Source organism: Drosophila yakuba, chromosome 2L (assembly GCF_016746365.2).
Source record: "Drosophila yakuba strain Tai18E2 chromosome 2L, Prin_Dyak_Tai18E2_2.1, whole genome shotgun sequence".
Classification (NCBI taxonomy): Eukaryota; Metazoa; Arthropoda; class Insecta; order Diptera; family Drosophilidae; genus Drosophila; species Drosophila yakuba.
In genome coordinates this window covers 18653110-18674238 of record NC_052527.2, presented here as the reverse complement: position 1 = coordinate 18674238, position 21129 = coordinate 18653110, and the positions used below count along the sequence as shown (strand labels likewise).

The 21129-nt window shown below is 49.5% G+C and overlaps 3 protein-coding genes across 3 annotated transcripts; all 3 read right to left on the bottom strand.

Annotated features, from left to right (window-relative positions):
- Positions 1 to 8627: 8627 nt before the first annotated feature.
- LOC6528844 (segmentation protein even-skipped) lies at positions 8628 to 10142 on the bottom strand. The gene is made up of 2 exons (XM_039371317.1): positions 9920 to 10142; positions 8628 to 9844 (listed from the first exon to the last, which is right to left on the bottom strand). Exons 1-2 carry the CDS (start codon positions 10056 to 10058, stop codon positions 8826 to 8828), a joined length of 1158 nt encoding a protein of 385 aa, XP_039227251.1. The 5' UTR covers positions 10059 to 10142; the 3' UTR covers positions 8628 to 8825.
- A 6823-nt stretch (positions 10143 to 16965) lies between these two features.
- Positions 16966 to 18439, bottom strand: LOC6528842 (WD repeat-containing protein 89). The gene is made up of 3 exons (XM_002089838.3): positions 18338 to 18439; positions 17315 to 18281; positions 16966 to 17257 (listed from the first exon to the last, which is right to left on the bottom strand). The coding sequence occupies exons 1-3, from the start codon at positions 18363 to 18365 to the stop codon at positions 17017 to 17019; spliced, it is 1236 nt and encodes a 411-aa protein (XP_002089874.1). The 5' UTR covers positions 18366 to 18439; the 3' UTR covers positions 16966 to 17016.
- Positions 18440 to 18690: 251 nt separating this feature from the next.
- On the bottom strand, positions 18691 to 20517 carry LOC6528841 (eukaryotic translation initiation factor 3 subunit J). Its single transcript, XM_002089837.3, has 6 exons — positions 20354 to 20517; positions 20051 to 20142; positions 19745 to 19858; positions 19388 to 19676; positions 19187 to 19323; positions 18691 to 19125 (listed from the first exon to the last, which is right to left on the bottom strand). Exons 1-6 carry the CDS (start codon positions 20367 to 20369, stop codon positions 19063 to 19065), a joined length of 711 nt encoding a protein of 236 aa, XP_002089873.1. The 5' UTR covers positions 20370 to 20517; the 3' UTR covers positions 18691 to 19062.
- Between the last annotated feature and the right edge of the window lie 612 nt (positions 20518 to 21129).

Here is a 21129-nt window from a genome sequence, read left to right as displayed (position 1 = left end):
ACATTCATCGATTGGGCTTAGAAAACATCGATTGCTCGGGGCAACTGTCGATGTTTTCTAAATCAAAATGAAGTGGCAGCCCTGAGTGATGGCTAATCGCGCTAAACATAAAGGTGGCAACGTGTGCAGGAGCATAACTTGGCTATGTTTGCTGGCAGAGACTCCCTGCTATGAACCACTTCTGGATAACGTAGGGGCTTACGTTTTGATTACCGAAGTGCAGCATGCTTTTTGGCTGTGTCAATATCTAAAATAAATGTAAGAGCTATGTAGAATTTAATCAATCTACTGCATTTGCTTCTGGAAGTTTTGGAAGTGAGAAAACATCTTGACTTTACATATATGTACCTTTACATGTATATATATATACCTATATAAGTATATATACTTATTTCTGACAAACAGTTACGAACATATTTCCCTAGAACAGTCGGCCATCAACCTGCCCCTGTAGTAACTGCTCAATCGCAGCTTAAGCTCGTAAAAACTTTTTAGTATTCATGGTTTTGGCATTAACGACGCCAATTATGGCAGCGTTTTATTCAGCTTTACTTTCAGTTTTATTTTTTAGCACTAAAGAGAGTGGCAGCGACGTCGGCAGAGCAGAGAGTAGCGCCACTGGGCGTGGCCGCTGCCCCAAAAATTGGGAGCAAACTCCATAGAAGCGCACAACGAATTCAACCAATCGGCTGCAAGTCTCTTGTCTTCGAAGAGCGCCTGCGCAGAGAGCAAAGAAAGTGGAGAGCGGAAACCAGTTTGTTCGAAATGAGGGCGCTGCAGGGGTGGGGCGTTGGGGTGGCTGGTAAAGATGGCCGTCGCCTTCCGCGACGCAGGATGCAGCAGAGCGGGGGGGAGGGGCGGAGGCACCGCCCCAGACCCAAAGTCACAATTATGGGGCACTCATTCATTGCGGTGTATGATGCAAACAGCGCTCGCCTCGCCCGCCCCTCTTACCCATACTCTGATGTACAGTGCGACATCTTTAACTCTGATTTATTCAGAGGGTTTTTGTTTCTATTCACTTTGGGTAGAGGACAAACTGTAATTCTTCCTTCATAAACTATTCAGTATTAAACATAAAATGAGCATCTCTGAGTAGCAGATTGGCTATGATCGGTTTCAAATGCCTGTATTCTGGTAATCACGTACTAACTATGATATAAACAATATAAACTATGCATAAACAAAGTTAACATAATTTATTCAAGTTACAAAAGCTCCAAGCGAAGATGTTCAGGGAATACATTTTATATGAGTGTTTTCTCCAAAGCTTCTCATAGCTAGCAAACGGAACATATTTCTATTAAATTGCAACTATTGTGGTTTAAGCCTAAGTCTGATAACCTATAGATATACAAATATAAAACTTCGCAATATGAAGGCAAACTGGGCTGGTTTCAAAAGATTCGATGTTCTTTACTCCCAGTCCGCCTTAGGGACGCACGACTGTACATCTGGCTTCTGGAATCCGTTTAATCAGACTTCCAAGGAGGCGCACAGTGTCGAGGATGGAGAGTTCTCCTAGTTGACGAGTTAACAGCAATTAGACGTCGACGCCTCATGCTGGATTCGCTTTATTGGAGGTTTATTGAGCGGAATCCCTCCCTTTGTCTTCGTTGTTGTAATTGTTTTTCGGGGGTGGATGGCCGGCTGGCGGAGGGGGTGCGGGTGCGGGCGAGGGTGTCAGTTCACCCGCTGACATTAATTGGTTGTGTACGAGCCAATTTGGCGTAAAAGGCGCTAAATTGATTGCCCTGCGGTTTTAATCGATGCGCATTCATTCCAAATCACGCACATTTATCACCCGCTGAACCCCCGCCCCCTGACATCCACCCACGCACCCCACCCCTCCCCCGATTTTCGGCATGAGATACAGAGTTAGATATGGAAGCCGAGTCACATCTGCGCCGTTTTATAATTGCCGGCAATTGCTGGCCATCCGGGCAATTAACTGAAGTTGCAGAAATCAAAACAGAGCCTGCTGTTTTCCGCAGCTTGTGGAGGTCCAGGAGATCCTCGAGATCCTGGAGATCCTAGAGATCCTGGCCATATAAACCCGTTATATAACCAGTCCTTTAGTTTGGCGGAATTCGCAATGCTACCTGGGAATCGCTGTCCTTTAGCCGTTTTTTGTCTTTCTTGTCCAGCAGTTACGCGGAAGTCGAAGCCGTTTTTTAGCCAACGGATTGGCAAGAGGTAAAAAGGATAATGCTAGGGATTCCGCGGAAGAGCCGCTCGTAGGGTTATGAAATTTTACGCAAGCTGCTGTAAGCAGCTAGTCGAAGGACCCGTCAAGGACCCGTCCCAGCGAACGGGACACAAAGGGGTTCTGCAGGCGCATGAAAGGATTTAGCAGGAAGTTCCTCTCGGCCTCGCAGGATGTCCATAATTGCACGCAATCAGCGCATAATCCCCGCATCATCTCCGCAATTTGGCAGAAGAAAAACTTGGCCCGAACAATGGTGCGAGTTATGGCTAAAAAACACATCGCCGGACAAAGGGAAATTTGCTGCCGACTTGTTGACTTTGCAGCCTTGGGATATCTGGCTATCTTGCTATCTGGGTATCTGGATATCCATAGGATGCGGAATTCAGGATATCTGCAGGACAGGTATGCCGAAAGGATTTGATGCACCCGCCCCCGCGCATCAAAACGGGCAACTTAATTGCCAGAAATTCTCAAAACAAACGAAAACAAACAAATAAACAGAAGGGGGCGCGAAAGGATTGGATTTAGTTGACTTCACTGACAATTAGCCCCTGAACCAGATTGACTTTCTGCGGATCATCTGGGGTAATCGCAGATAATCCCATTACCCGGGCCAGGACCTCGCGACTCTCTCTGGAAGGATTAGGGCGGACCCAGTCAGGGGCAGAAGTCAGTCGGTTGCAAATGCGAAAGGATTAGAGTTCACAGAGCAGGCTGCAGGTCAGTCGGTGCAGTGTCCTCGGCGGTTTCTGCTGCGGGTTCCGCCCAGCCAGCACGCCCTAATCCGTCCACGCCTCGAAATTAATGCAAACATTTAGAAGGATTATCGCCCTAAAGGGGTTGACAGGGGCACTGGACCAGGTCCCGCTTCGGATGAACTTCGGATGAACTGAGATGCGCGGGCAAGAGTTGCCTGGCCATAAAAGCATGATAGGATTGCTAATTCGCCGCTACTTGTTGCCCATTCTCTGGGCATTGTCCGCTGGCGGATTTGCCAATCTCGACTGCCACTTGGCTGCGGTTCGCTGGCATCCTTTCCCTTCATCCAACCTTCTCCTTCGCAGGAGCGTATCAAAAGCCGCGGCGCAATTATGCGTTTCAGGGAAGTGATTAGGCCTCAGATTAGAGCCAAAGAGTTGACAATATTTGTGGATTTGCCTCGGACTTGCCGGGGATCAGTGGGCTCAGGTACGGGTACAGTGCGTCCTCCTGCCTATCATTACCGTATTGTGCATATCTCAATCCCGATTCCGATCCGGATTCAGATCCAGATCTAGAGCTGCTCCGGTCCGTCAAGGACACCAGGAAGTCCTGCACTTCCGCGCGTCTCCCGTTAAAGGACCACTCCTCAAGTGGGCATCCAAAGGATCGCCGCGATCTCAATTAGCAGGCGCCATGGGTCCTCAAGGGCCCACCGTCAGTCAGACAAAAAATGGAAGATCGACAGGGGAATAGGGGCTGCAGATCCGGACTCGCAACAGCTATATATGCAACATACAGATCTTAAGTGCCTGAGAACTGTGAAGTGAAGCAGCAATTATGTTGTCGTCGCTTTGATCTGCTGCCCGCCACTTGGAGATACAAATGCTGTTGCGGCTGCGGCTGCATCTGTGGCCTAAGCACTCGCATCCCAAGTCGATTTCCCTGTTTAAGCATTTTTTAATTGTATGCTAATTGATGGCCTCCATGGGATGTGGGTATATTTTTGGCTTCCCCCGCTTCCGGATGCCCATCGAGTCTCCTAGCTGCCAATGGGGGATGAGTGGGCTCCATTTTGAGCGGCATCGCATTTAGAAGTTGTTTATTCATCACAGCAACAGCAACAGTAACAGATACAGATACCAAATAGCCACATATTGAGATAGTGAGATTTCCAGATATCAAGAGATACATACATACATTAGGCAAAGCGCTTAGTGTTTTATGGAGTTTTATGGATTGAAGGCGTGGGCCATAAACGACTAATCCCAATTCCGGCTAAGATCGCGCAGATTTTCGATCGCTTGATTTTTAGCATGCTAAAAAGGACACGCATGCTAAAAGGACACCAAGGACAGCAGGAGCGCTCGCAAATGGCCTGTGAAAAAAGAAGAAAAAATCGCTGCGCGCAGATAACAATGCGGCAGGTCGAAGGTCACTCGATCGGTGGTTGTGGTGGTGGCACTGCTGCCGTTGGCGGTACCTTTGCCGATTAGGGAGGGGAGGGAGATCCAGCGGTCACGCCCATTAGGGGCGGCCTGACCTTGCTGCCCGCTTGCTGGTAATCCGCCTAATTTGCATGTCACTTGCTTTTTGTGGCCGTTAGCAGCCGGCGGTTTTTGATCACACGGGGATCCCCGCCAGCCGGGTGAGTTTTCGGGGGAATCCTTCGGGCGCTGGAAGCTTTGAAGTGCTGAGTGTCCTGCGTCCTTCTCGGTACGTCCCGACACACACACATCCTTAACCCGGTCGATTTGCCGGACAACCTTGCAACCTTGTGACTTTGTGACTTAGTTTTTTAGCCCGTTTTTGGGCCATTAACAGATCATTTGCAGGCGAAAATGCCCGCTTTTTGTTCTGCTTTTTTACGATTCGGACCGAGATTCGAACCCAGATCAGGATTGTTGGAAAGTCAGATTTAAAAAATATTCCGCGCACCGCAGCGAGTCAATTTTTTTACGGCCCCTGGCCAAAAGGCAAGGTCGGCCAGGATTGTTCCGCTTCCGAATTCCGCGAATTGCGAATCTTTCCGGGCTGTCGGAAACCTGGAAACCTAAAAACCTGAAACTAGAACTAGAATTCCAATGCAGTTTTTTTATGCCGCCTAATTTTTATGGCCTAAAAAACGGAACCGATCCCTGGCGAATATCATCTCCGCCATAAAACGCCGTGTAGGTAATGCCCGCTGGCCGAAAAAACTGAGAGCCGAGCGCAAAAAAGGACAACTGCCCGGCCGAAAACAAAGAGTCCTGCTCGAGGCGCGCCGTGAAATTCAAGAAAAAATGATTTCATTTTTTAGAATCAGTGCGCGAAATGTGAGCAGAGTGCTGGTCCTAGTCCTCCTGCGGCTTTACGACGGTCATTAAAGCCCCTAAAAAAATAACGCGAAAAAAACGAGAATTGTAAATCATGGAAATGGAGAGTCCAGAGTCCGGAGTCCGGAGCCCCGGGTTCCTGGGTTCTAGGGTTCCAGGACACGTTTGTGAGTTGCGAGGGGCCGCGGCAAAGTCAAACCGCAATAAAGTTGACACGTCGTGCGCAGGATCGCAAATCTAGAGGTCCTGAACTGCGGAATCGGTAATCGCCAGTCCTTCGCCACATAATGTAAAGTGCTCTCTATGTATCCGTATCCGCATACGTATCTGTATCTGTATCTGCATCTACATCTACATCTGTATCTATCGCAATGTGGCTGAGCAGTGTGTACCCAGGACATGCGCAGAGCGGAGGAGCCTCCGCCAGCGGGCTGCTGGCCACACCAGTGATTGCCTCAATCATTCTAGTTTCATTATCTGGCCTGCGGATTTATAGCCCTCATTCCCCAGCGCGGAGTGACCCGAAAAGCTGCAGCTCTGGACAGCCGCAGCATCCATCAGGGCAATTGATTCGGGCCCTCGACTGCCGCTTCCCATTTGGGCGGCCATTTACAGTGAACCCTGACCAATTGGCGACGCATTCGCAACACTCACACCCAGCGGAGACCACCCCCAGTATGGAGATGTTGGGACTGTTGGCTAAACACGAGTTTGATTGTCGCGATTATCAGTGCGTTAATATCCGTGAAAATGGCAGAATGGCTCGAATTCGAGTCCGATAAACGGCGCATGGTCCGTTAATGGACAGCGTGCAAATTGGCAAATAGCATGCCTATAAAGTATCTGAATCCGATTTCGATTTCGATTCCGAGTCCCCGAGTCTCCGAGTCTCCGAGTCTGAATGCGAATCTGTGGCCTCATGACGCATACACACTAGATGCTGTGTGTGCGAGAAACGTGTGAAATTATTTCAGTGCTGGCATCATCATTTTACAAAGATGTTTATTCATGCGCTGGCTGATTGCAAAACCCCTCATCTATTGGCAGGGTCATAAAGCATTTTCGACTTCGTTTAGCGCTCTCAGCTCTCGACTGCAATTACCACGTGAATGGAAAAGGCGAGTCCAGCTCTGGGAATCTCTCTGGCTCTCTATGGCTCGGCATGGGATTGGATAACACCCAGATTCTCGGCTCCATCCTCAGATCTCGCCGTGTCCATAGGTCTGATCCTCTTCGCCTCGCCCTCTGATGATCACTTTATATTCATTGACAGTTAGTGTGAAATTCGTAGCTCATAAATCGATGGAGAGCCCGAATTGCGGTCGTCTTCGCCACAAAAGCTGCCTTTTGTCGGCTCCGCAGATGGCCAGAGGAGAGTATGCGCCATAAACGGCCGATTCCGAGGTGCTAATTCACTATTAAAAGAAATCGGAATCAGAAACAGACTCTGAAACAGAAACAGTAACCCATCCTCGAGAGCCGAGTCCGAAACTATCCCTAGTTCCTCGCTCACCACTCATCACGCCCCAATAAAACTTAATTTTGTTTGCACATCATATGGTAAATGTATGGAGCCTTGGCTCTTAAATAATGCATTGTTTCGTGGGAGAACTTCGCATGAAGTGGCACTCATTCATGGCTGTGTATCCAAGTATCTGAGTATCTGGGTATCTGGGCATCTGGGCATCTGCGCGGTCATGTATCCACTGGATCCAGCATTGATTGCCCCCATAAACGCTGGAAATATCTCGGCTCAGCGGCGGAGACAATGCCGAATTAGAGGCGAATGCCTAATTGATAATAATATCGCATTTACTCCCTCGAAATCAGTTAACTCTTTTATGCCGCCGGACGAGCAGCTGTGGATCCGATCAATGTATGTGGATTCATCAGTTCCCATCTGCCCTTTGGACAAACTAATCCTCTCGCCTGCCATTCGGGCAGCTAGTCGCATAATTTGGCAATAAACAACTTGATGATTTCTGGATTTCAACAAGCCTAATCCCTAATTCCTAATCCCCACATGATTAATTATCAACCTGCGTCTGCCACGTCAACCACCCAGCAATTGGATTCCCCCGCCGGCAATCCTGCAGAGATTTCCTGTTTGGCTATTTTTTAATTTACTGTATCCGAATCCGTATCTGCTGGGGAATTCCCCAGGGCGGAACCGTGGCGCGTATCTTTATTATCAAATCATAAAATGCTGCCACTTGTGTGCTCGCATCCCCCAAGTGAGAGCACGAGAGGAAACTCCGCAAAACACCAGCAGAACACCAGGACGAGGCGGGCGAAAAGAAAGGGGTGTGTGCCACTCCAACTCCAAGGATAGCACTTCACGGACCATTTTTTATGCCCATTTGGCTCGGCTGGCAAGTGTCAAAACATGTTTTGATGCCAGGCGCTCAATTAGATATTAGACACAGCCGGGATCAGGGTGGTGACTGGCTGTATCTGGCTGTATCAGCATCTATCTACATCCTTGTGCTTCGCACCGTTTACCCACTCCACTCCACTTCAGTTCAGTTGGGTTAAATTCGAGTCCCTGCCTTTGGCTGACTCTGGTTTTTTAGCTGCGGGATTATGAGCAATTGACACCCCTTTGCGCCCTGGCTGAGCAATTGAAACACATGTTTTGCACGGCAATTAAATAGGGATTTGATTCGAAAGGGACTCTGCCAGCAGCTCTCCTCCGCACTGGCTCTCGGTCGTCCTTCCCATGATTTCTCAATTATGACAATTGCCTGTCGGTGGAGGAGAGAAAGCAAACATAAGGTTGTTGGCAGGGCCAAGAAACAAACAAACAGACAAACAACACAACACAACGGGTGAGGTGACAATTAATTAGCCGAGCCCAATCCAATCCGAGGACACCGAAATTGATTCCATGGGCAATGCAACCTGACGCGTGGCAGGGAGTGGGCCCAACTCCTCGCCAAGGTCGCCGCCCAGCATGGTGGCTGTTGGCTGTTGGCTCTGCAGTTCCAAAGGCCCTCCCGCTTGGATCTGCTCGAATCGCATTAATAGGCCCATGGCTTGTGCCAGTCCCCCGTGGATGTCGTTTCCCTTCCCTTCCCTTCCCTTTCTCTGCACTTACCCCGCCGGTGCCGAATGCATCCGCATCGGGAACCCTTACTCCCGCTCCTGGTTGTGGGTGGCCACTCCGAAGGACTCTCGGCACGCTCTGCCGCTCTGTCGCTGTATCAATCTTCCGTTCGATTTGCCACAGTTTCCCGAGGAAGGTCACAAGCCAGCAGCGCGGAGCAGCTGTCCCGCCAGGTTTCTCCACAGCTAATCCAGAGAGCCAGGTCCATAAAAGCGACTGGCTCAGGTATATGTGTGTATATAGACATGGATATGGGTCTCACCCCCTGCCAGGTAGTGCAAATGAACAGAGTGTCGTATAGTTTTCAATTTTTCGTATAGTTTCGCATTTATTTTTGATTTTGCGCCTTAATTATGACTACAATTAGCTACTCTACAATCTGTACAATCTTCGGGAATAAATAGAATGGCTGACTAAGGCTAGTTTGTACAATCTCTTTGGGGGAGCAGGACCAGGAGCAGGTGCAGGATCGGGACGAGGATCGAGAATCGAGGGCTTACGCCTCAGTCTTGTAGGGCTTGAAGAGCTTCGGCTTGGGCTCCGCAATCACGGTTGTCGTGGGCGGCGGCGACATGTCGGAGGCGGGCCGCTTGGCGCTAGGCATCAGGAGGCCGGGGGCGGGCAGCGGGCTGGTGGTGGTCAGCGGAGCATGAGCGGGAGCGGGAGCGGGAGCAGGAACTGAAGAAGCTGAGTGAGCCACTGGACTGCGGTCGAACACCTTGGCGTGATCGGATCCCACTGGCGAGAGCGACAGCGTGGAGGAGTGCGGCGATGAGGACGACTGCAGGTCCAGCGGCGGTGTCTGGGTCTTGGGCACGCCCACACCCAGTCCCGTGTAGCAGGAGCCGGAGGGCAGGGCGCCCAAGAGGCCGGCGGCTCCGGCGGAGTACGACGATCCCGTGGCGCTGGATCCCATCATGTGCGGGTGGTGCATATGAGGGCCAGCGGGATGTGGAGGAGCCGGGCGGGCGGGGATGTGGTAGGGCGTGTAGCGGTACTGTCCGTAGGGCGAGGGGTGGCCGGCATGTCCCGAGTGTCCTGGCATCTGCATGGTGGGCATCTGGGGCATCTGGGGCATGCCCATCGGCGGCATTCCGGTGGCCATCATCGGGTTGGTGGCCACGGCGGCGGCGGCGGCAGCAGCGGCGGCAGCGGCGGGGGCGTAGGGGGGGTAGGGCATGCCCACGCTGTTGGCGGCGGCCTGGAGGATGGAGGCGGCGAAGGCGGGGTCGGAGTAGACGGCTGCGTAGGGCCAGGCGACGGCGATCCGCTGGCGCTTGTCCTTCATGCGGCGGTTCTGGAACCACACCTTGATTGTGCTCTCCGGGAGGTTCAGCTGGGCGGCCAGTTCGCAGCGGCGGGGACGGGACACGTAGTTCTCCTTGTAGAACTCCTTCTCCAAGCGACCCAGCTGGTCACGGGTGAAGGCGGTGCGGTAGCGGCGGACCGACGGGTCGGCGGGAATCTCCGAGCCGCGGCTGCCGTTCAGGGAGTTGTCCGGACTGGATAGGCATTCTGTTTGGAGGGAGAGAGGAGGAGATTGGGAGTAAGTAACTTGTCCCGTGTGCTCGGTTTTCTCATCAAACTTACCATTTGGCGAGGGAGGAGGCGTCTGGGGCTTGCCGTACTGGGTGGCCAAGAGGTCCACGACCAGGGGCTTCTGGTCCACGGGACTGGCGTCGTGGTGGGCATGGTGGCTCTCCATGTTGTAGGTGCGGTATCCGTGCATGTTTGCAATGCGTCTTGTGATTCAAAGTCGGCTTTCTCGGAGTACTAACGAAGGCAGTTGCTGACTGTGCGGCGGTCACAGCTCGAGTGTGCTGCTCTCAGCCACCCCGCGCCCTTTTATACCCCTGCGCTCCGCAGGCAAATGGCCGCCGTCGCAGGGAGCGGCCAATCGCAGCGAGCGAGGCAGGTGCGAGCGGGACAGCCTGACCGGAGCGGTGCTAATCGTGCGGTGCTGCTGCTGCTCAGAGTGGATGCGCTGTGGTGCTGCTTGGCTGTATGGCTGCTGGGTGCTGAGCGGCGATAACGAGGCGGGACAAAGGCGGAGGAGCAGGAGCAGTGGATGGGAGCAGCGCTCTCTGCTCGGGAGGACCATGAGGAGGTCCTGGCCATGCTGGCTCTGCTGGCCATGGCAGTGCCGACCTGGAGAGAGAGCACACATTCGGATTTGGTATTCATAGCGGATGAGCGAATCTTTTGTCTCGCCCGCCCGCAGGCGGCTGCTCCGCAGGAGCGAGCGGGACGGGCGGCCCCCTTAATAATGGGATTTTATCGGCTTCATCAAGAATGATATGGCATAATGCCGCTCAGTCGGGTCGGGTAGTGCAGCCCAGTGTGTATCCCAGTAGATATAGATATAGATATGTATGTACATGTGTAGTTATCGATCGCCTGCCAGCGAATTATTTGCGCTTTTATGAAGTCTTAATATTATGCCGCACGTTTAACAGCCCCACACTGTGGAGCTGCCGTGGCTGCCATGGCTGGCTGGGTTTTGGGGGCTCCATCAACCCCGTTGGAGCGGGAGGGGTGTCCAGCCATAACCATTTGGGATCCGTAGCATGCTGTAGCGAGATAATGGCCGCCCGTGCCCGGAGAACGTGGCAAAGGAAAATGGAAAGGAAAAGCAAAAGGGGAAGCAAGCGGGAAATGGAAAATGGAAATGGGGACCCAGTTGCCGGGACTTAATTTGAAAAGTTTTCGGTTTCGTTGGGCAAAACATTTATTATGATGATATAATCATGCCCAGAGGCGACTGTACCAGGCCAGCGGACAGAGTGCCTCCTCCTCCTCATCCTCCTCCTTTCCTGGGGCAGCGAACTTGCCACTTGCGCAAGCGGGGATGGATGGGCGAAAAAAGTGTGGGCAGGAACTACCTGCTCGACTGGCGGCTCAAACGGGTTAAGCTCGCGGATCAGGGCTAAGTCGGCGCAAAAAATAACCCAGTTCGCTAGTCCGTTAATTGCGCTGCCTGGACTTGCGAGTCGCGTCCCTAATCCGTTCGACATCATTATTATGTGTTTTTATGACTTTCTAATGAAAAGGGACGATCGGGTTCCAAGTCAAGCCCTTGGCTAATCCCAGCAAACAAACAAACAAACGCCCGCAGAAGATGGCGATGGCGATGGATATGGCGAGATCGTCGGAATGCCCTGACTTTGCAACCCGGTTAAGGTTTTGTTTTCGGTTTCATATAACGAACCGAGTGCAGTCAGGGTCCCTCGATTCCGTCTAAATCCGCTGAATCGGCCGGGGAAAGTAGGGCTAGGGCACAGCGTGTTACCAAACTGCGCCGATTGTTCAAGATGCTGCAATAAAGGCTAACTCGAAAGTGAAACGAGGACGAAAGCGAAACTCTGTAACTGCAATTGACTAATAATCTGGCTGATGGCAAACGGATTAACACGGCACACACAGCGAGAAGCACACACACACCATCTCCGATCTGTCCCAGTTTCGGGTTCATTGTTATGCAGTACCGGGTAACTGTAACCGGGAAGGATGCAAGGATGCAAGGATGCCTCGCTCCTGCGAGCTAGTTAAAATTATTGGGTTATATTGCGCCGCAATTTGCATTGGCATTAACTCGCCATCTACCTACTGCCCGGCCTGGAAAAGGCCCACATGCAAGCCTTCTTGCCCGGGAAAGGTTCAATATTGAATTTACAATATTCGAAGTTCGAGGTTCGCGAGATTCGAGGCTCAGAGCTCGAACCCTACCCACAAGCAACAACCTTGCCTATTGTCCACCTCCGCCGGCCTTTGTCTTTGACTCCGTCCGGAGAATGGACGCGGAACGACCGCTTGGGTTAAGTCGTCAAGCGAGGCTCTGCGGCAGCGACAGTAAATACCCTTTATGGCGATCGGGTGGGATTGGGATTGGGTTGGGCTCGCTTGGTTAGGCGAAAGTGTCCGTCAGCGGGAGTACCTGCCGGTACCTCTGTCATAGCTCAATCTCCTTTCCCGATTCTGATTCCGATGCCGATGCCGATCCCGATCCCGATGCGAAAACACTTTCGCAGTTGCCCGGGTTGGCAATACTCGGAATAGGGGAAGGCGAATTGTTGCCGCTTTATTGCACATTCTGCACTCACAAAGCGCCGATCTCGCTGATTATGCCCGTCATCATGGCAAGTAAATGGCCAACACACTGGCCGGATTGTCCGCGCAGTAGAAATGCCGGGGAAATGGCGGAGATTCGCAAAACGATGAGGGAAGGGCGGGAAAAAGGCGAGGCGGTGCAAAAATTGGCAATAAAACGGCGAAAACGAGGGAATTATGCTTGATGATTGAGTAATTTCTGCCATAAAACAATTACAGCAAAAAGACCAACATTTATGATGATTGCGCGAACGGGATGGGTTGAGTAAGTGATTCAGCGCGGAGTCCTCGCAGACGCATTTTTGGGAAGAGTGCCAACGCAGGATTTACAACAGTTTTTTAAATTCATAGATCTAAGCAGGTGAGTTTTACATGCGAACCTTATTAGTTGTGCACATGTGCTCATAATTTTCTTTTAAATCTATTTTGAAACCCCTTGGCACATTTTCAACGGCATAGGTATATTTTATTTTCTTTTGAATTATTGCTGAAATAATCTTCCGACTTGCTAAATTAGTAGACCATTTGTAGACCATTAGAGTAATAAAGCAATATACATATGGAAATAGGTACGTATGTATATATTTGGGCTGCACTCGCTTAAATGCAAGAGGTCTTTGGTATTTCTTGTCAATATATATATATATCCATGTTTTATATCCTTACATATTTCAGAAAGCTATAACTTGGCTTTTTAACTCCGCCTCGCTTTCTAAGATCTCGCCACACTCTCCATACGAAGAGACCATCCCCAGCCCGTTTGATGAGGAGGTATTAGGTATTAGGTATTAGAGCACATCATCCCCCGAATAAATGTGGTGGTTTCCATCCTCCACTTGAGCCAGAGCTGCGCACCCCGCACTCAAATGGCCATAAAATGTCTGGGGATGTATGGCAACATAAGTAATTTAATTTTCCAGCAAACATCGCAAACATCATAAAAAAGTGCTTCAGCTTAGAGAACACTTTTCAGACAATCGACTTAGCGACTCGAATTAGCTGCATTTAGCAGTAGCAATGTAGAGAAGCCGCGAATGAAACTGGGGCATTCTACACAAATCCATTTCACTGGGTCCATGAGCTGCGATTTTTATGGCCCAACCTATTCGCTTTCCCCAGGGAAGGAATCACTCAATCGACGCAGTCGACCCAATGAAATTTCCAATAATTGCCAGAGACAAAACAAACTGGCATATTTAGACGTAGTTGGGCCCGAGGAACGAGCTCATAAAAATGTGAATGCCATCGCCATCGCGGACAAGCAGAAACACAAGCGGATCTTAAAAACGAGAGCAGGGCGAGTTTTGGCCACCATTACAGGTACGGGTAAGTGTCAGTAGAGCGATAGCCTTGTCCGTGTTTTTCCTCCTGTTTTTCGTCGCAATGGAAACCCGTGAAGAATTAAAAAATTAGAGCAGTTCGCTGGGTTCGGGGAAAAGAAGTGGCGCAGCGAAAAAAGCGCACAATGGGAACAAAAAACGTGATCTACTTTCTTAATACGGGCGACGAGGATCGCTGCTGAGGTCCTCGCGGCAGGACACTCCCGTTCCGCGAACTAGATCGGCGACCCATAAAAATCTGCATATACCATAATTCCATACAGATTTCTTTGCCCGGCACAAAGGAGCTGGGAAATGGAAAAATAGAAAAATGGAAAAATGACGAAATGGAAACAAGGCCATAAACCGTAAAGAGAGCACCGGGCACAAAAATCGGACGGCCAGAACAAAAAACTGATCTAGTTTTCTAATGCAGCGAGGTCGCTCTCGATTTCGAGGATCCTGTGTCCTCGTCGTCGCTTTTACTGCTCTTATCCTGCGGTTCCGCCGAAGGTGCACCAATAAAAAGGCGCGTCCGCTTCGCTAGTTTCCCGTTCCCCTAGTCCTACCTAGTTTTTTTCCGGCCCAATTTTTAGTGGAAATTCGAGCGAGCAATAAACGGACGCAGGTCCTTCCGCGTGTCCGCTTGTCCGTATGTCCGCATGTCCGCATGTCCTCCTCTCCGGACAACGACTAACTGCCGTAATTAGGAGGTTTGTAGGGCAGGCATCGCGGGAATCGAGTGCCGCGAGGCAGGCCCTGAAAAAGTGACAATGGAAAAAACTCATAAAAAGAGCAACAAAGTGGCCCAGAAAGAAAAAATTGGCTCGCTTTTTGTGGAAACAAAAAGAGGCCACAAAAAGCGTCCACGAGCCGGCAGTCCGCTCCTCACAATCGGGCCAAATAATTAGGCGAGCGATTGTGCGCTCTTTGTGCTGCCCAATGATTAGCGGTTTCTTTTTTAGGATCGTCTTTTTGGCCGGCCGGGATTTTTGGGCCAAGTAGCCCGGGAAACCATCAATGAGGGCAGAAAGCAGATTGGCATCATGGGATAGATTAGGGCATCTCCATTTTTTACTTTTCGTAGATTATTCCAATTAATTTGATCTCATTAGCCTTTCTTCTTTGCAAAAATGCACCGCAGTTTGGATACATGCAAAAAGATAACATGGAGTCAAGGAGTCCATGTCAACAACATTTAATTGTAAGATGGTACAATAATGGTCTTTGATCATATTTGCAATTCGGGCTCCTTGATATTCATTATTCATAATATATGCCAATTTGCCAGGTGCCGAAGAGCTACGGCCATGACTTATATCGCAGTAGTTACTTACACTTAATAATTCACCAGCAAGCGCATTGCAATGCCAAGGCACCACGGCGACTCATCGAGGAACATGGCTTCCTTAGAGCCATGTAAACCATTTGATAGATGCAAATTGAGGCATCTGTGACTGAGCCGCCAGGGGTGGCCAAATCAATCGGACACGTTTACTATAAATACAGCGCATTGCGGTCTCCTGGGCCATTCACTCGGAGCTGTGACCAATTCCGATTCGGGCGAAGGGCGAAGGGCGCAGAGCGAGCAGCGGAGGAGCAAAGGAGCGAAGAGCGGAGAGCGAAGGAGCAGCAGGAACTCGGGGTCAGATTCGCCAACAAACGCCGCTGGAAAGCCGCAGAGTGCAGGGTCAGAGGTCGCAGGAGGGGGCAGCGGAACAGGACCCAGGACACAAGGCTGCGAGAGAGCAGTAGCAGTAGTCCACCGCACTGACGAATCACATCAAAGTGGAACACTGGCCATAGAGTTCAGGACTCGAACTCAGGGTCAGGCGTCCTGCTAACAGACATGTCAAATCACGGGAAAACAACGACGACAGGACACAGTGCCGCCAAAGGAGCAAAGGAACCAGGAGGTTGGGAAAGGAAAAGGGACAGAGACAGGGACAGGGACATGCAGAGGAAAGAGGGAGAAGGAAAGAGCGAAGAGGAAAGAAGAAGGTCCTGCAGAACAGCATCGACTCACCGCAGCAAATTCGCACTGACTGTGCGAGAACAGCGGGGCACACCATAATATTTTGGTTGCTCGAGGAAATCTCCGGCTGGAGAACGGAGGAGGAATCGACTTTCGGAGGAATTGCTCGCAGCCAGGGCCTTTATTGATGGGCAATTAGCCACGGTGAGTGGCGGTTTCGAGTGAGCTGCAGGACTCTGGCTACTTTGGCCCAGAACCCGAACCCTACTGGGGACCCTACTCGCGTTGGATTCGCTCGGCAGGAGCAAACCCACAGCTTCAGTGGCGGCGTCGAGATATCTTCCTGTGTTTCCATTCCCATTCCTAAGTCATCTTCGGTTTCTGTAAATTTGAGAAAATTAAGTCGTTCCGGTTGTGCCCGTTTTTAGGTGGTACTTCTGTAGCAATTTTATTTGTATCGTAGGTGTTGTATTTGTCAACATTTAGACTCTGCGACTCGGAAATCTGGCAGTGGCAGCGGATTAGCCGATTTGTGGGCACGGATTCGAAATGCCTACTGCAGCACTAATTGGGCCGCTCTCTGTGCGAAGGGATGCGGATGCGGATGCGGGATGGATGTGAGAGGTGGGAGGTGCAGGGTGTTCTAAGGATGCGTTTATCTGCGCTGAGGATGTGCTAATTTTTTACTCAGCAGACCTGGCTGCGAGCAGAAAGTGAGCACTGAGTGCGCAGGTTGGGGGTGAATTAAACCTCGTTGAATGGCTGCTGCTCCTCGAGCGATTTCCCAAGCAAACCGCTTAGGGGCTTTCACAATTCAAAATACTATTTATCTTAAAAGTTAGTTACACACGAACATACACTAACATATGAGGAAGTTAAAAGGAAACCAAATTGCTCTTTACATTTCTACGTAGATTATGTATCCAGATTTTGTTCACTCGTGCTGCTAGTATGATAATTTGTAATATTTGTAGGGTGGTTGTTATTTTTAAAGTCCCTTGTGACTAATTTTATGTGCAGCTTGGCCAATATGGACAGTTATCTACATATGTATATGCCAGTGTCATGTAGGAAATATGTAAGTAACGTAGCCGAAATCGTAGTATCAAAAGTATGCTACATTTTCTCAATTAACGTAAGCCGCTTTCCTAGACCTTGGATCAAATCGGCGAGTCCCTGTCAGCCAGCAAACATTACCGCTTTACAAAGATCTGGCAGCATTGGTACTCATTTAATTTAAATTTTGAATTATTTAGGAAACCTTTATTAAGAACATAAATACACATTTAATATGGCGCCTGCTTGCGAGACTTCTTCTCCTTCCTGACCTTCAGTTTTTCACCGCCGACCGCTGTCCCACTTGCGTCCTGTGCCCAAACCGTAACAATGCCGGACTCACCGCCCGTAAAAAGCAAACCGCGCTTCGCATCAAAAAGACTGTCTCTGACGATCTGCTTGTTTCCGTGGAAGTTGGCCAATGGCTGGAGGCTGTTCTTGGAGGTAATGCTAACGGAGCGCAGGATCTCGCTGAAAGGAGATTACTCAGTTGGTTACGTGCTAGGCAAAAAGCAGTTAACAACTAACCCCTTATTAAAGTTCGTGCCCGCCAGCAGAAAGACTCCTCCGTCTTCCTGGTTGTGGGCATTTATCAAGTTGAAGTTTGCCGCTTTCCTTCTCCGTATAGCCGCCGTGACGTCCGGCCGCACGAAGGATGACAGCTCGTCGCCCTCCTCGCACTCGTAGCTCTTGAAATCGCCGGTGGTCGTGACGCAGGATACGATGTCCTTGTCGTAGGCGTTCTTGTGCCAGGCCAACCGGGCCACACTGCTCTCCGTGTTGAAGGTATTAAGCAGTGCTTCGTCCTCGTCCGGCTCCTTCACATCGAACACATTTACTAGACCGTCCACACTGCCTGTGGCCAGCAGGTCCGGATTCTGGCCATGGAACCGCACCGAGGTGATGTCGTCCTCGTGGCTGTCGAAGTAGACGCCCATCTGTTTCCGCTCCCGAACATCGAAGAACACCAGGAACGCGTTGCTGTGAAACTGTTCGGTGCCGCAGCAAATGATCCGGCCGTTGGCGTTCCTGTCGAAGCACGAAAGCGACTTGGGCACCGGAGGCACCTCAGGGTGCTGCGTGTATTTGAACCTCGCCTGTTCGCCCCTAAGGCGCAGATCGTAGAGGCGCACGTAGCCATCGGTGGTGCCCACCAGGATGTTGTGTGGTCCCTCGTCCAGGAAGCGGACGCCGCAGATGCTTACGCGATGCGGAGATTCTGTGGGCGGCAGGTAGCTAAAGTTCTCCAGTTTCCGAGCTCCCGAATCCAAATTGTAGATGTGCACTGCTGAATTGGACAGGCCGGCGGCAATCCGCGAGAACTCCTGGTCCGCTGCCAAGCTAAGCACATATTCACGCTGCAAGGACACGCTGACTTCGTCCTGCGGATGGTACTTCAGCTGGAACTCGGCGGCAAGATCCTGTGCACTGCAAGTGTCCTCGTCGCCGATGTCTTCCTCGTCTTCCGAGTCCGGCAGCTCCTCTTTCGCAGCTTCTGCAAGATGTAAAGATTTATCAGGCGCTCCTGGCAGGCCTATAAGATGATAAAACCTTCGCAATACTTGTTAAAATCGCTCATTCTTGTTTATTGTTGATTTGCCGCACGTGCATTAAAGGCGACAGCGATGGCAGTTTAGCTAGACTAAAGCTAGCCAGACCTTGTTTTTAAGCCAAGTCACACACCATTCTTGCCATGCTTCTTCTTGGTTTTACTAACAGTACCATTCACAATGAAACGCTTACGTACCAAGGCGCGCATTTTTAAAATAAATTTATTGTATATTCCCACAAATAGTTCCTCTAAAAAGTTAGGTACAAGCAATTCATTTACGATTAAATACAATTTAACTGTCAATTATTATCAGTTCCTCGCTTCAGACTTGTAAGTCAATAAAACAGGATTGTTTCTTTTCGTTTAATATCGATCTGTAGTTTTATTCTTTATACAAAAATGAATTTCACAAGAAGCCATCCCGAATACGACCTACATACATATGCTGTTGCCATAAGTCAGTTGCCAAAATTTTCTTTCGATTTGGAGTTGGTTTTGCGTGTTCGTTGAGGTTTCTTGATTGCCTGACTTGACTCCGTAACTCGTTTTGTGTTCTATATGGTCATATAAATATATATTTATGTACATATTTATATAGGTTCTGCCGTTTTATATTTAACAAAGGACTCTTATTCCTGCGCAGCATCTCTAACAAGAAGAACTCTTCAACAAGCAACTATGTATTCAATAATTAGATATATGCGGGCTACATTATAGATCCTATTCACATGAAGTCGTCATAGTCCTCGGTGAAGTCATTTCCGTACTTTTGGTAACCGTCAATATCCTGTGAAAAAGCGGATTTAATAAGTTCATTCATGATTGCGAACGGCTATTAAAACACTAACGTCGTTTTCGGTGCGGAGAGTGACCTTGCCCTTGCCTTTTCCAGCGGGCTTCTTGGCATTGGCCTTTTCCAGCTTCAGCTTTTCCGAGTGCAAGATTTCCACGTTCATCTTGACCTTTTTGATGTCAGCGGCGCTCACTAGATAAGGTGCAAAATCAAATCAGATAAGGCGCCTTTAGGTGTTAGCCAGCTAATCACTCACGATTCACGCATAGACTGCGCACCAGATCCTCAACGAACTGGGGGAAGTGCTCCGACTCGCGGAACTGCGACACCTTCCAGCTGAGCGTTGCGCCGAACTCCTTGAACTCCTCCTTGCTCTCCGGGTTGAAGGCGTCTAGGCCTCCGCACGTACTCGTCACGCCAAACGCCTCCTGAGCATGCTTGAGATCAGAGGCCTCCTGGATTTTTTGCAATCGCAGCTTCTCAGCCAACTTTTCTGCAGGCGATAGGTTGGCCACACGTTGTGCCTCCGCTTCCTCCTCTAGGCGCTGTGAAGAACAAGTGATAATAATATATGTAGACGCGGATTGAGAACACCCTTCGAGCTTTATCTCACCGCCTGCTGTTCCAGTTTGGCTTTTAGCGCCTTATTTGGCTTCGGTTTGGCTGGGGCTTCTGTTTTCGTGGGCTTCTCCTCGTCCTTTTTCTCCTCCTCGTCCTCCCAGCTGTCCTGTGGGCAGTTAACCAAGAAAAGATTCGATCACTCTGCTACAAAAGTGCACACGTGTACAGCGAAACGAAAGTGAAACCGAGTGCACAAAAACAAGTTTTGGCCCTAGCATTTGTTGTTGGGCGGGCACTTGAGTAGTTTGTTTTGAAAACGGCACTACTTTCGGTCTTACTTGGATTTCGTTAGTCGTACCTTGATGTCCTCATCCTCGTCCTCGCCCTCCCACTTGTTTACGCTGGCGGCACCAGTCGGCCGGATGACCACCTCGCTGTCTGCTGCGGATTCTGCCAGATGACAGGTCCCAGATGAGTCCCAGGAACATAGTGAGCAACAAGGGTTTCAAACGGTTAGTTGGCACAGGGGCTAAAAATACTCATCAAGGCTGGTTGCATGGCACACCAACAACAACAGCAACAACAGCGACGGCGACCACGTTTATTGTCCGCCGCAAATGACGCACCGCCCACGCTCCCGCCCACGCCAATTGAAACTTACCCCAATCGTCGGCCATATTTCTAGAGTCCTATATGCTTGAGGGGTTTACGCTTTTGGATGGGGTTGTGCTGGGATCGACTCGGTTCCAGCCTCAGCAGCAATTTCGGGAATTTTCCAAAACCAAATTTCTGTAGATCTGTAGTGTGACCAAGGCGCGACTGACGGAATAATGCAGACACAAAGTCGCCTTTGAATATGCGTAGTGGGACCGAGCTGTTATCGAGTTATCATCAATTTTACATTTTAACCCTACATTACGAAGCCCAATTTTTACTTTCTTTTTTTCTGTTTGTAAAATAACTTTTTTATTTTTCTTTTGGAATAATTACAAAAATATGTTAAATCAATGACTATAGTTTATGAAGCAAACTCGAGTTGACGGACACTGTAGCTAGCACTCTCCTTTCTAAATTAGTTATTATTTATGATTTTCTTTTTAATAGCTAATTGATTAAATAAATAATATTAGGCTAGCTACAAAAATGTATTTATGTATTCATGTATTTCGTATGAAACCTTTAAATCTTTAAACATTTGAGTTACCCTACTGGTTTTTTCTAACCAAATAAATTAAGATCGCTCTCTTCGTGGTGTTTTTATACTCCTACTTATAGGGTAATAAGGAGTAATAGACTCGTTGAACAGTATGCAACCGGTAAAGCGAAGCGTTGTTTATCCAATATATTTTATAGTATAAACTTTATACTATAAAGTATATATGTACATGCATATATGTATGTCCGAATTTGTGTAAGTTTGTTTTACAAGACAAACAC

Excerpts from the sequence above, each read along its gene's own strand:
- LOC6528844 (XM_039371317.1), bottom strand. The coding sequence starts at position 10,058 with ATGCACGGATACCGCACCTACAACATGGAGAGCCACCATGCCCACCAC. Across the intron at positions 9,845-9,919 it reads GCCTCCTCCCTCGCCAAATG|AATGCCTATCCAGTCCGGAC; the intron begins GTAAGTTTGATG and ends CCCTCCAAACAG.
- LOC6528842 (XM_002089838.3), bottom strand. The coding sequence starts at position 18,365 with ATGAGCGATTTTAACAAGTATTGCGAAG. Across the intron at positions 18,282-18,337 it reads TTTTAACAAGTATTGCGAAG|AAGCTGCGAAAGAGGAGCTG; the intron begins GTTTTATCATCT and ends TACATCTTGCAG. Across the intron at positions 17,258-17,314 it reads GGCACGAACTTTAATAAGGG|CGAGATCCTGCGCTCCGTTA; the intron begins GTTAGTTGTTAA and ends ATCTCCTTTCAG.
- LOC6528841 (XM_002089837.3), bottom strand. Across the intron at positions 19,859-20,050 it reads ACGAGGATGAGGACATCAAG|GACAGCTGGGAGGACGAGGA; the intron begins GTACGACTAACG and ends AACTGCCCACAG. Across the intron at positions 19,677-19,744 it reads CCAAACTGGAACAGCAGGCG|CGCCTAGAGGAGGAAGCGGA; the intron begins GTGAGATAAAGC and ends TGTTCTTCACAG.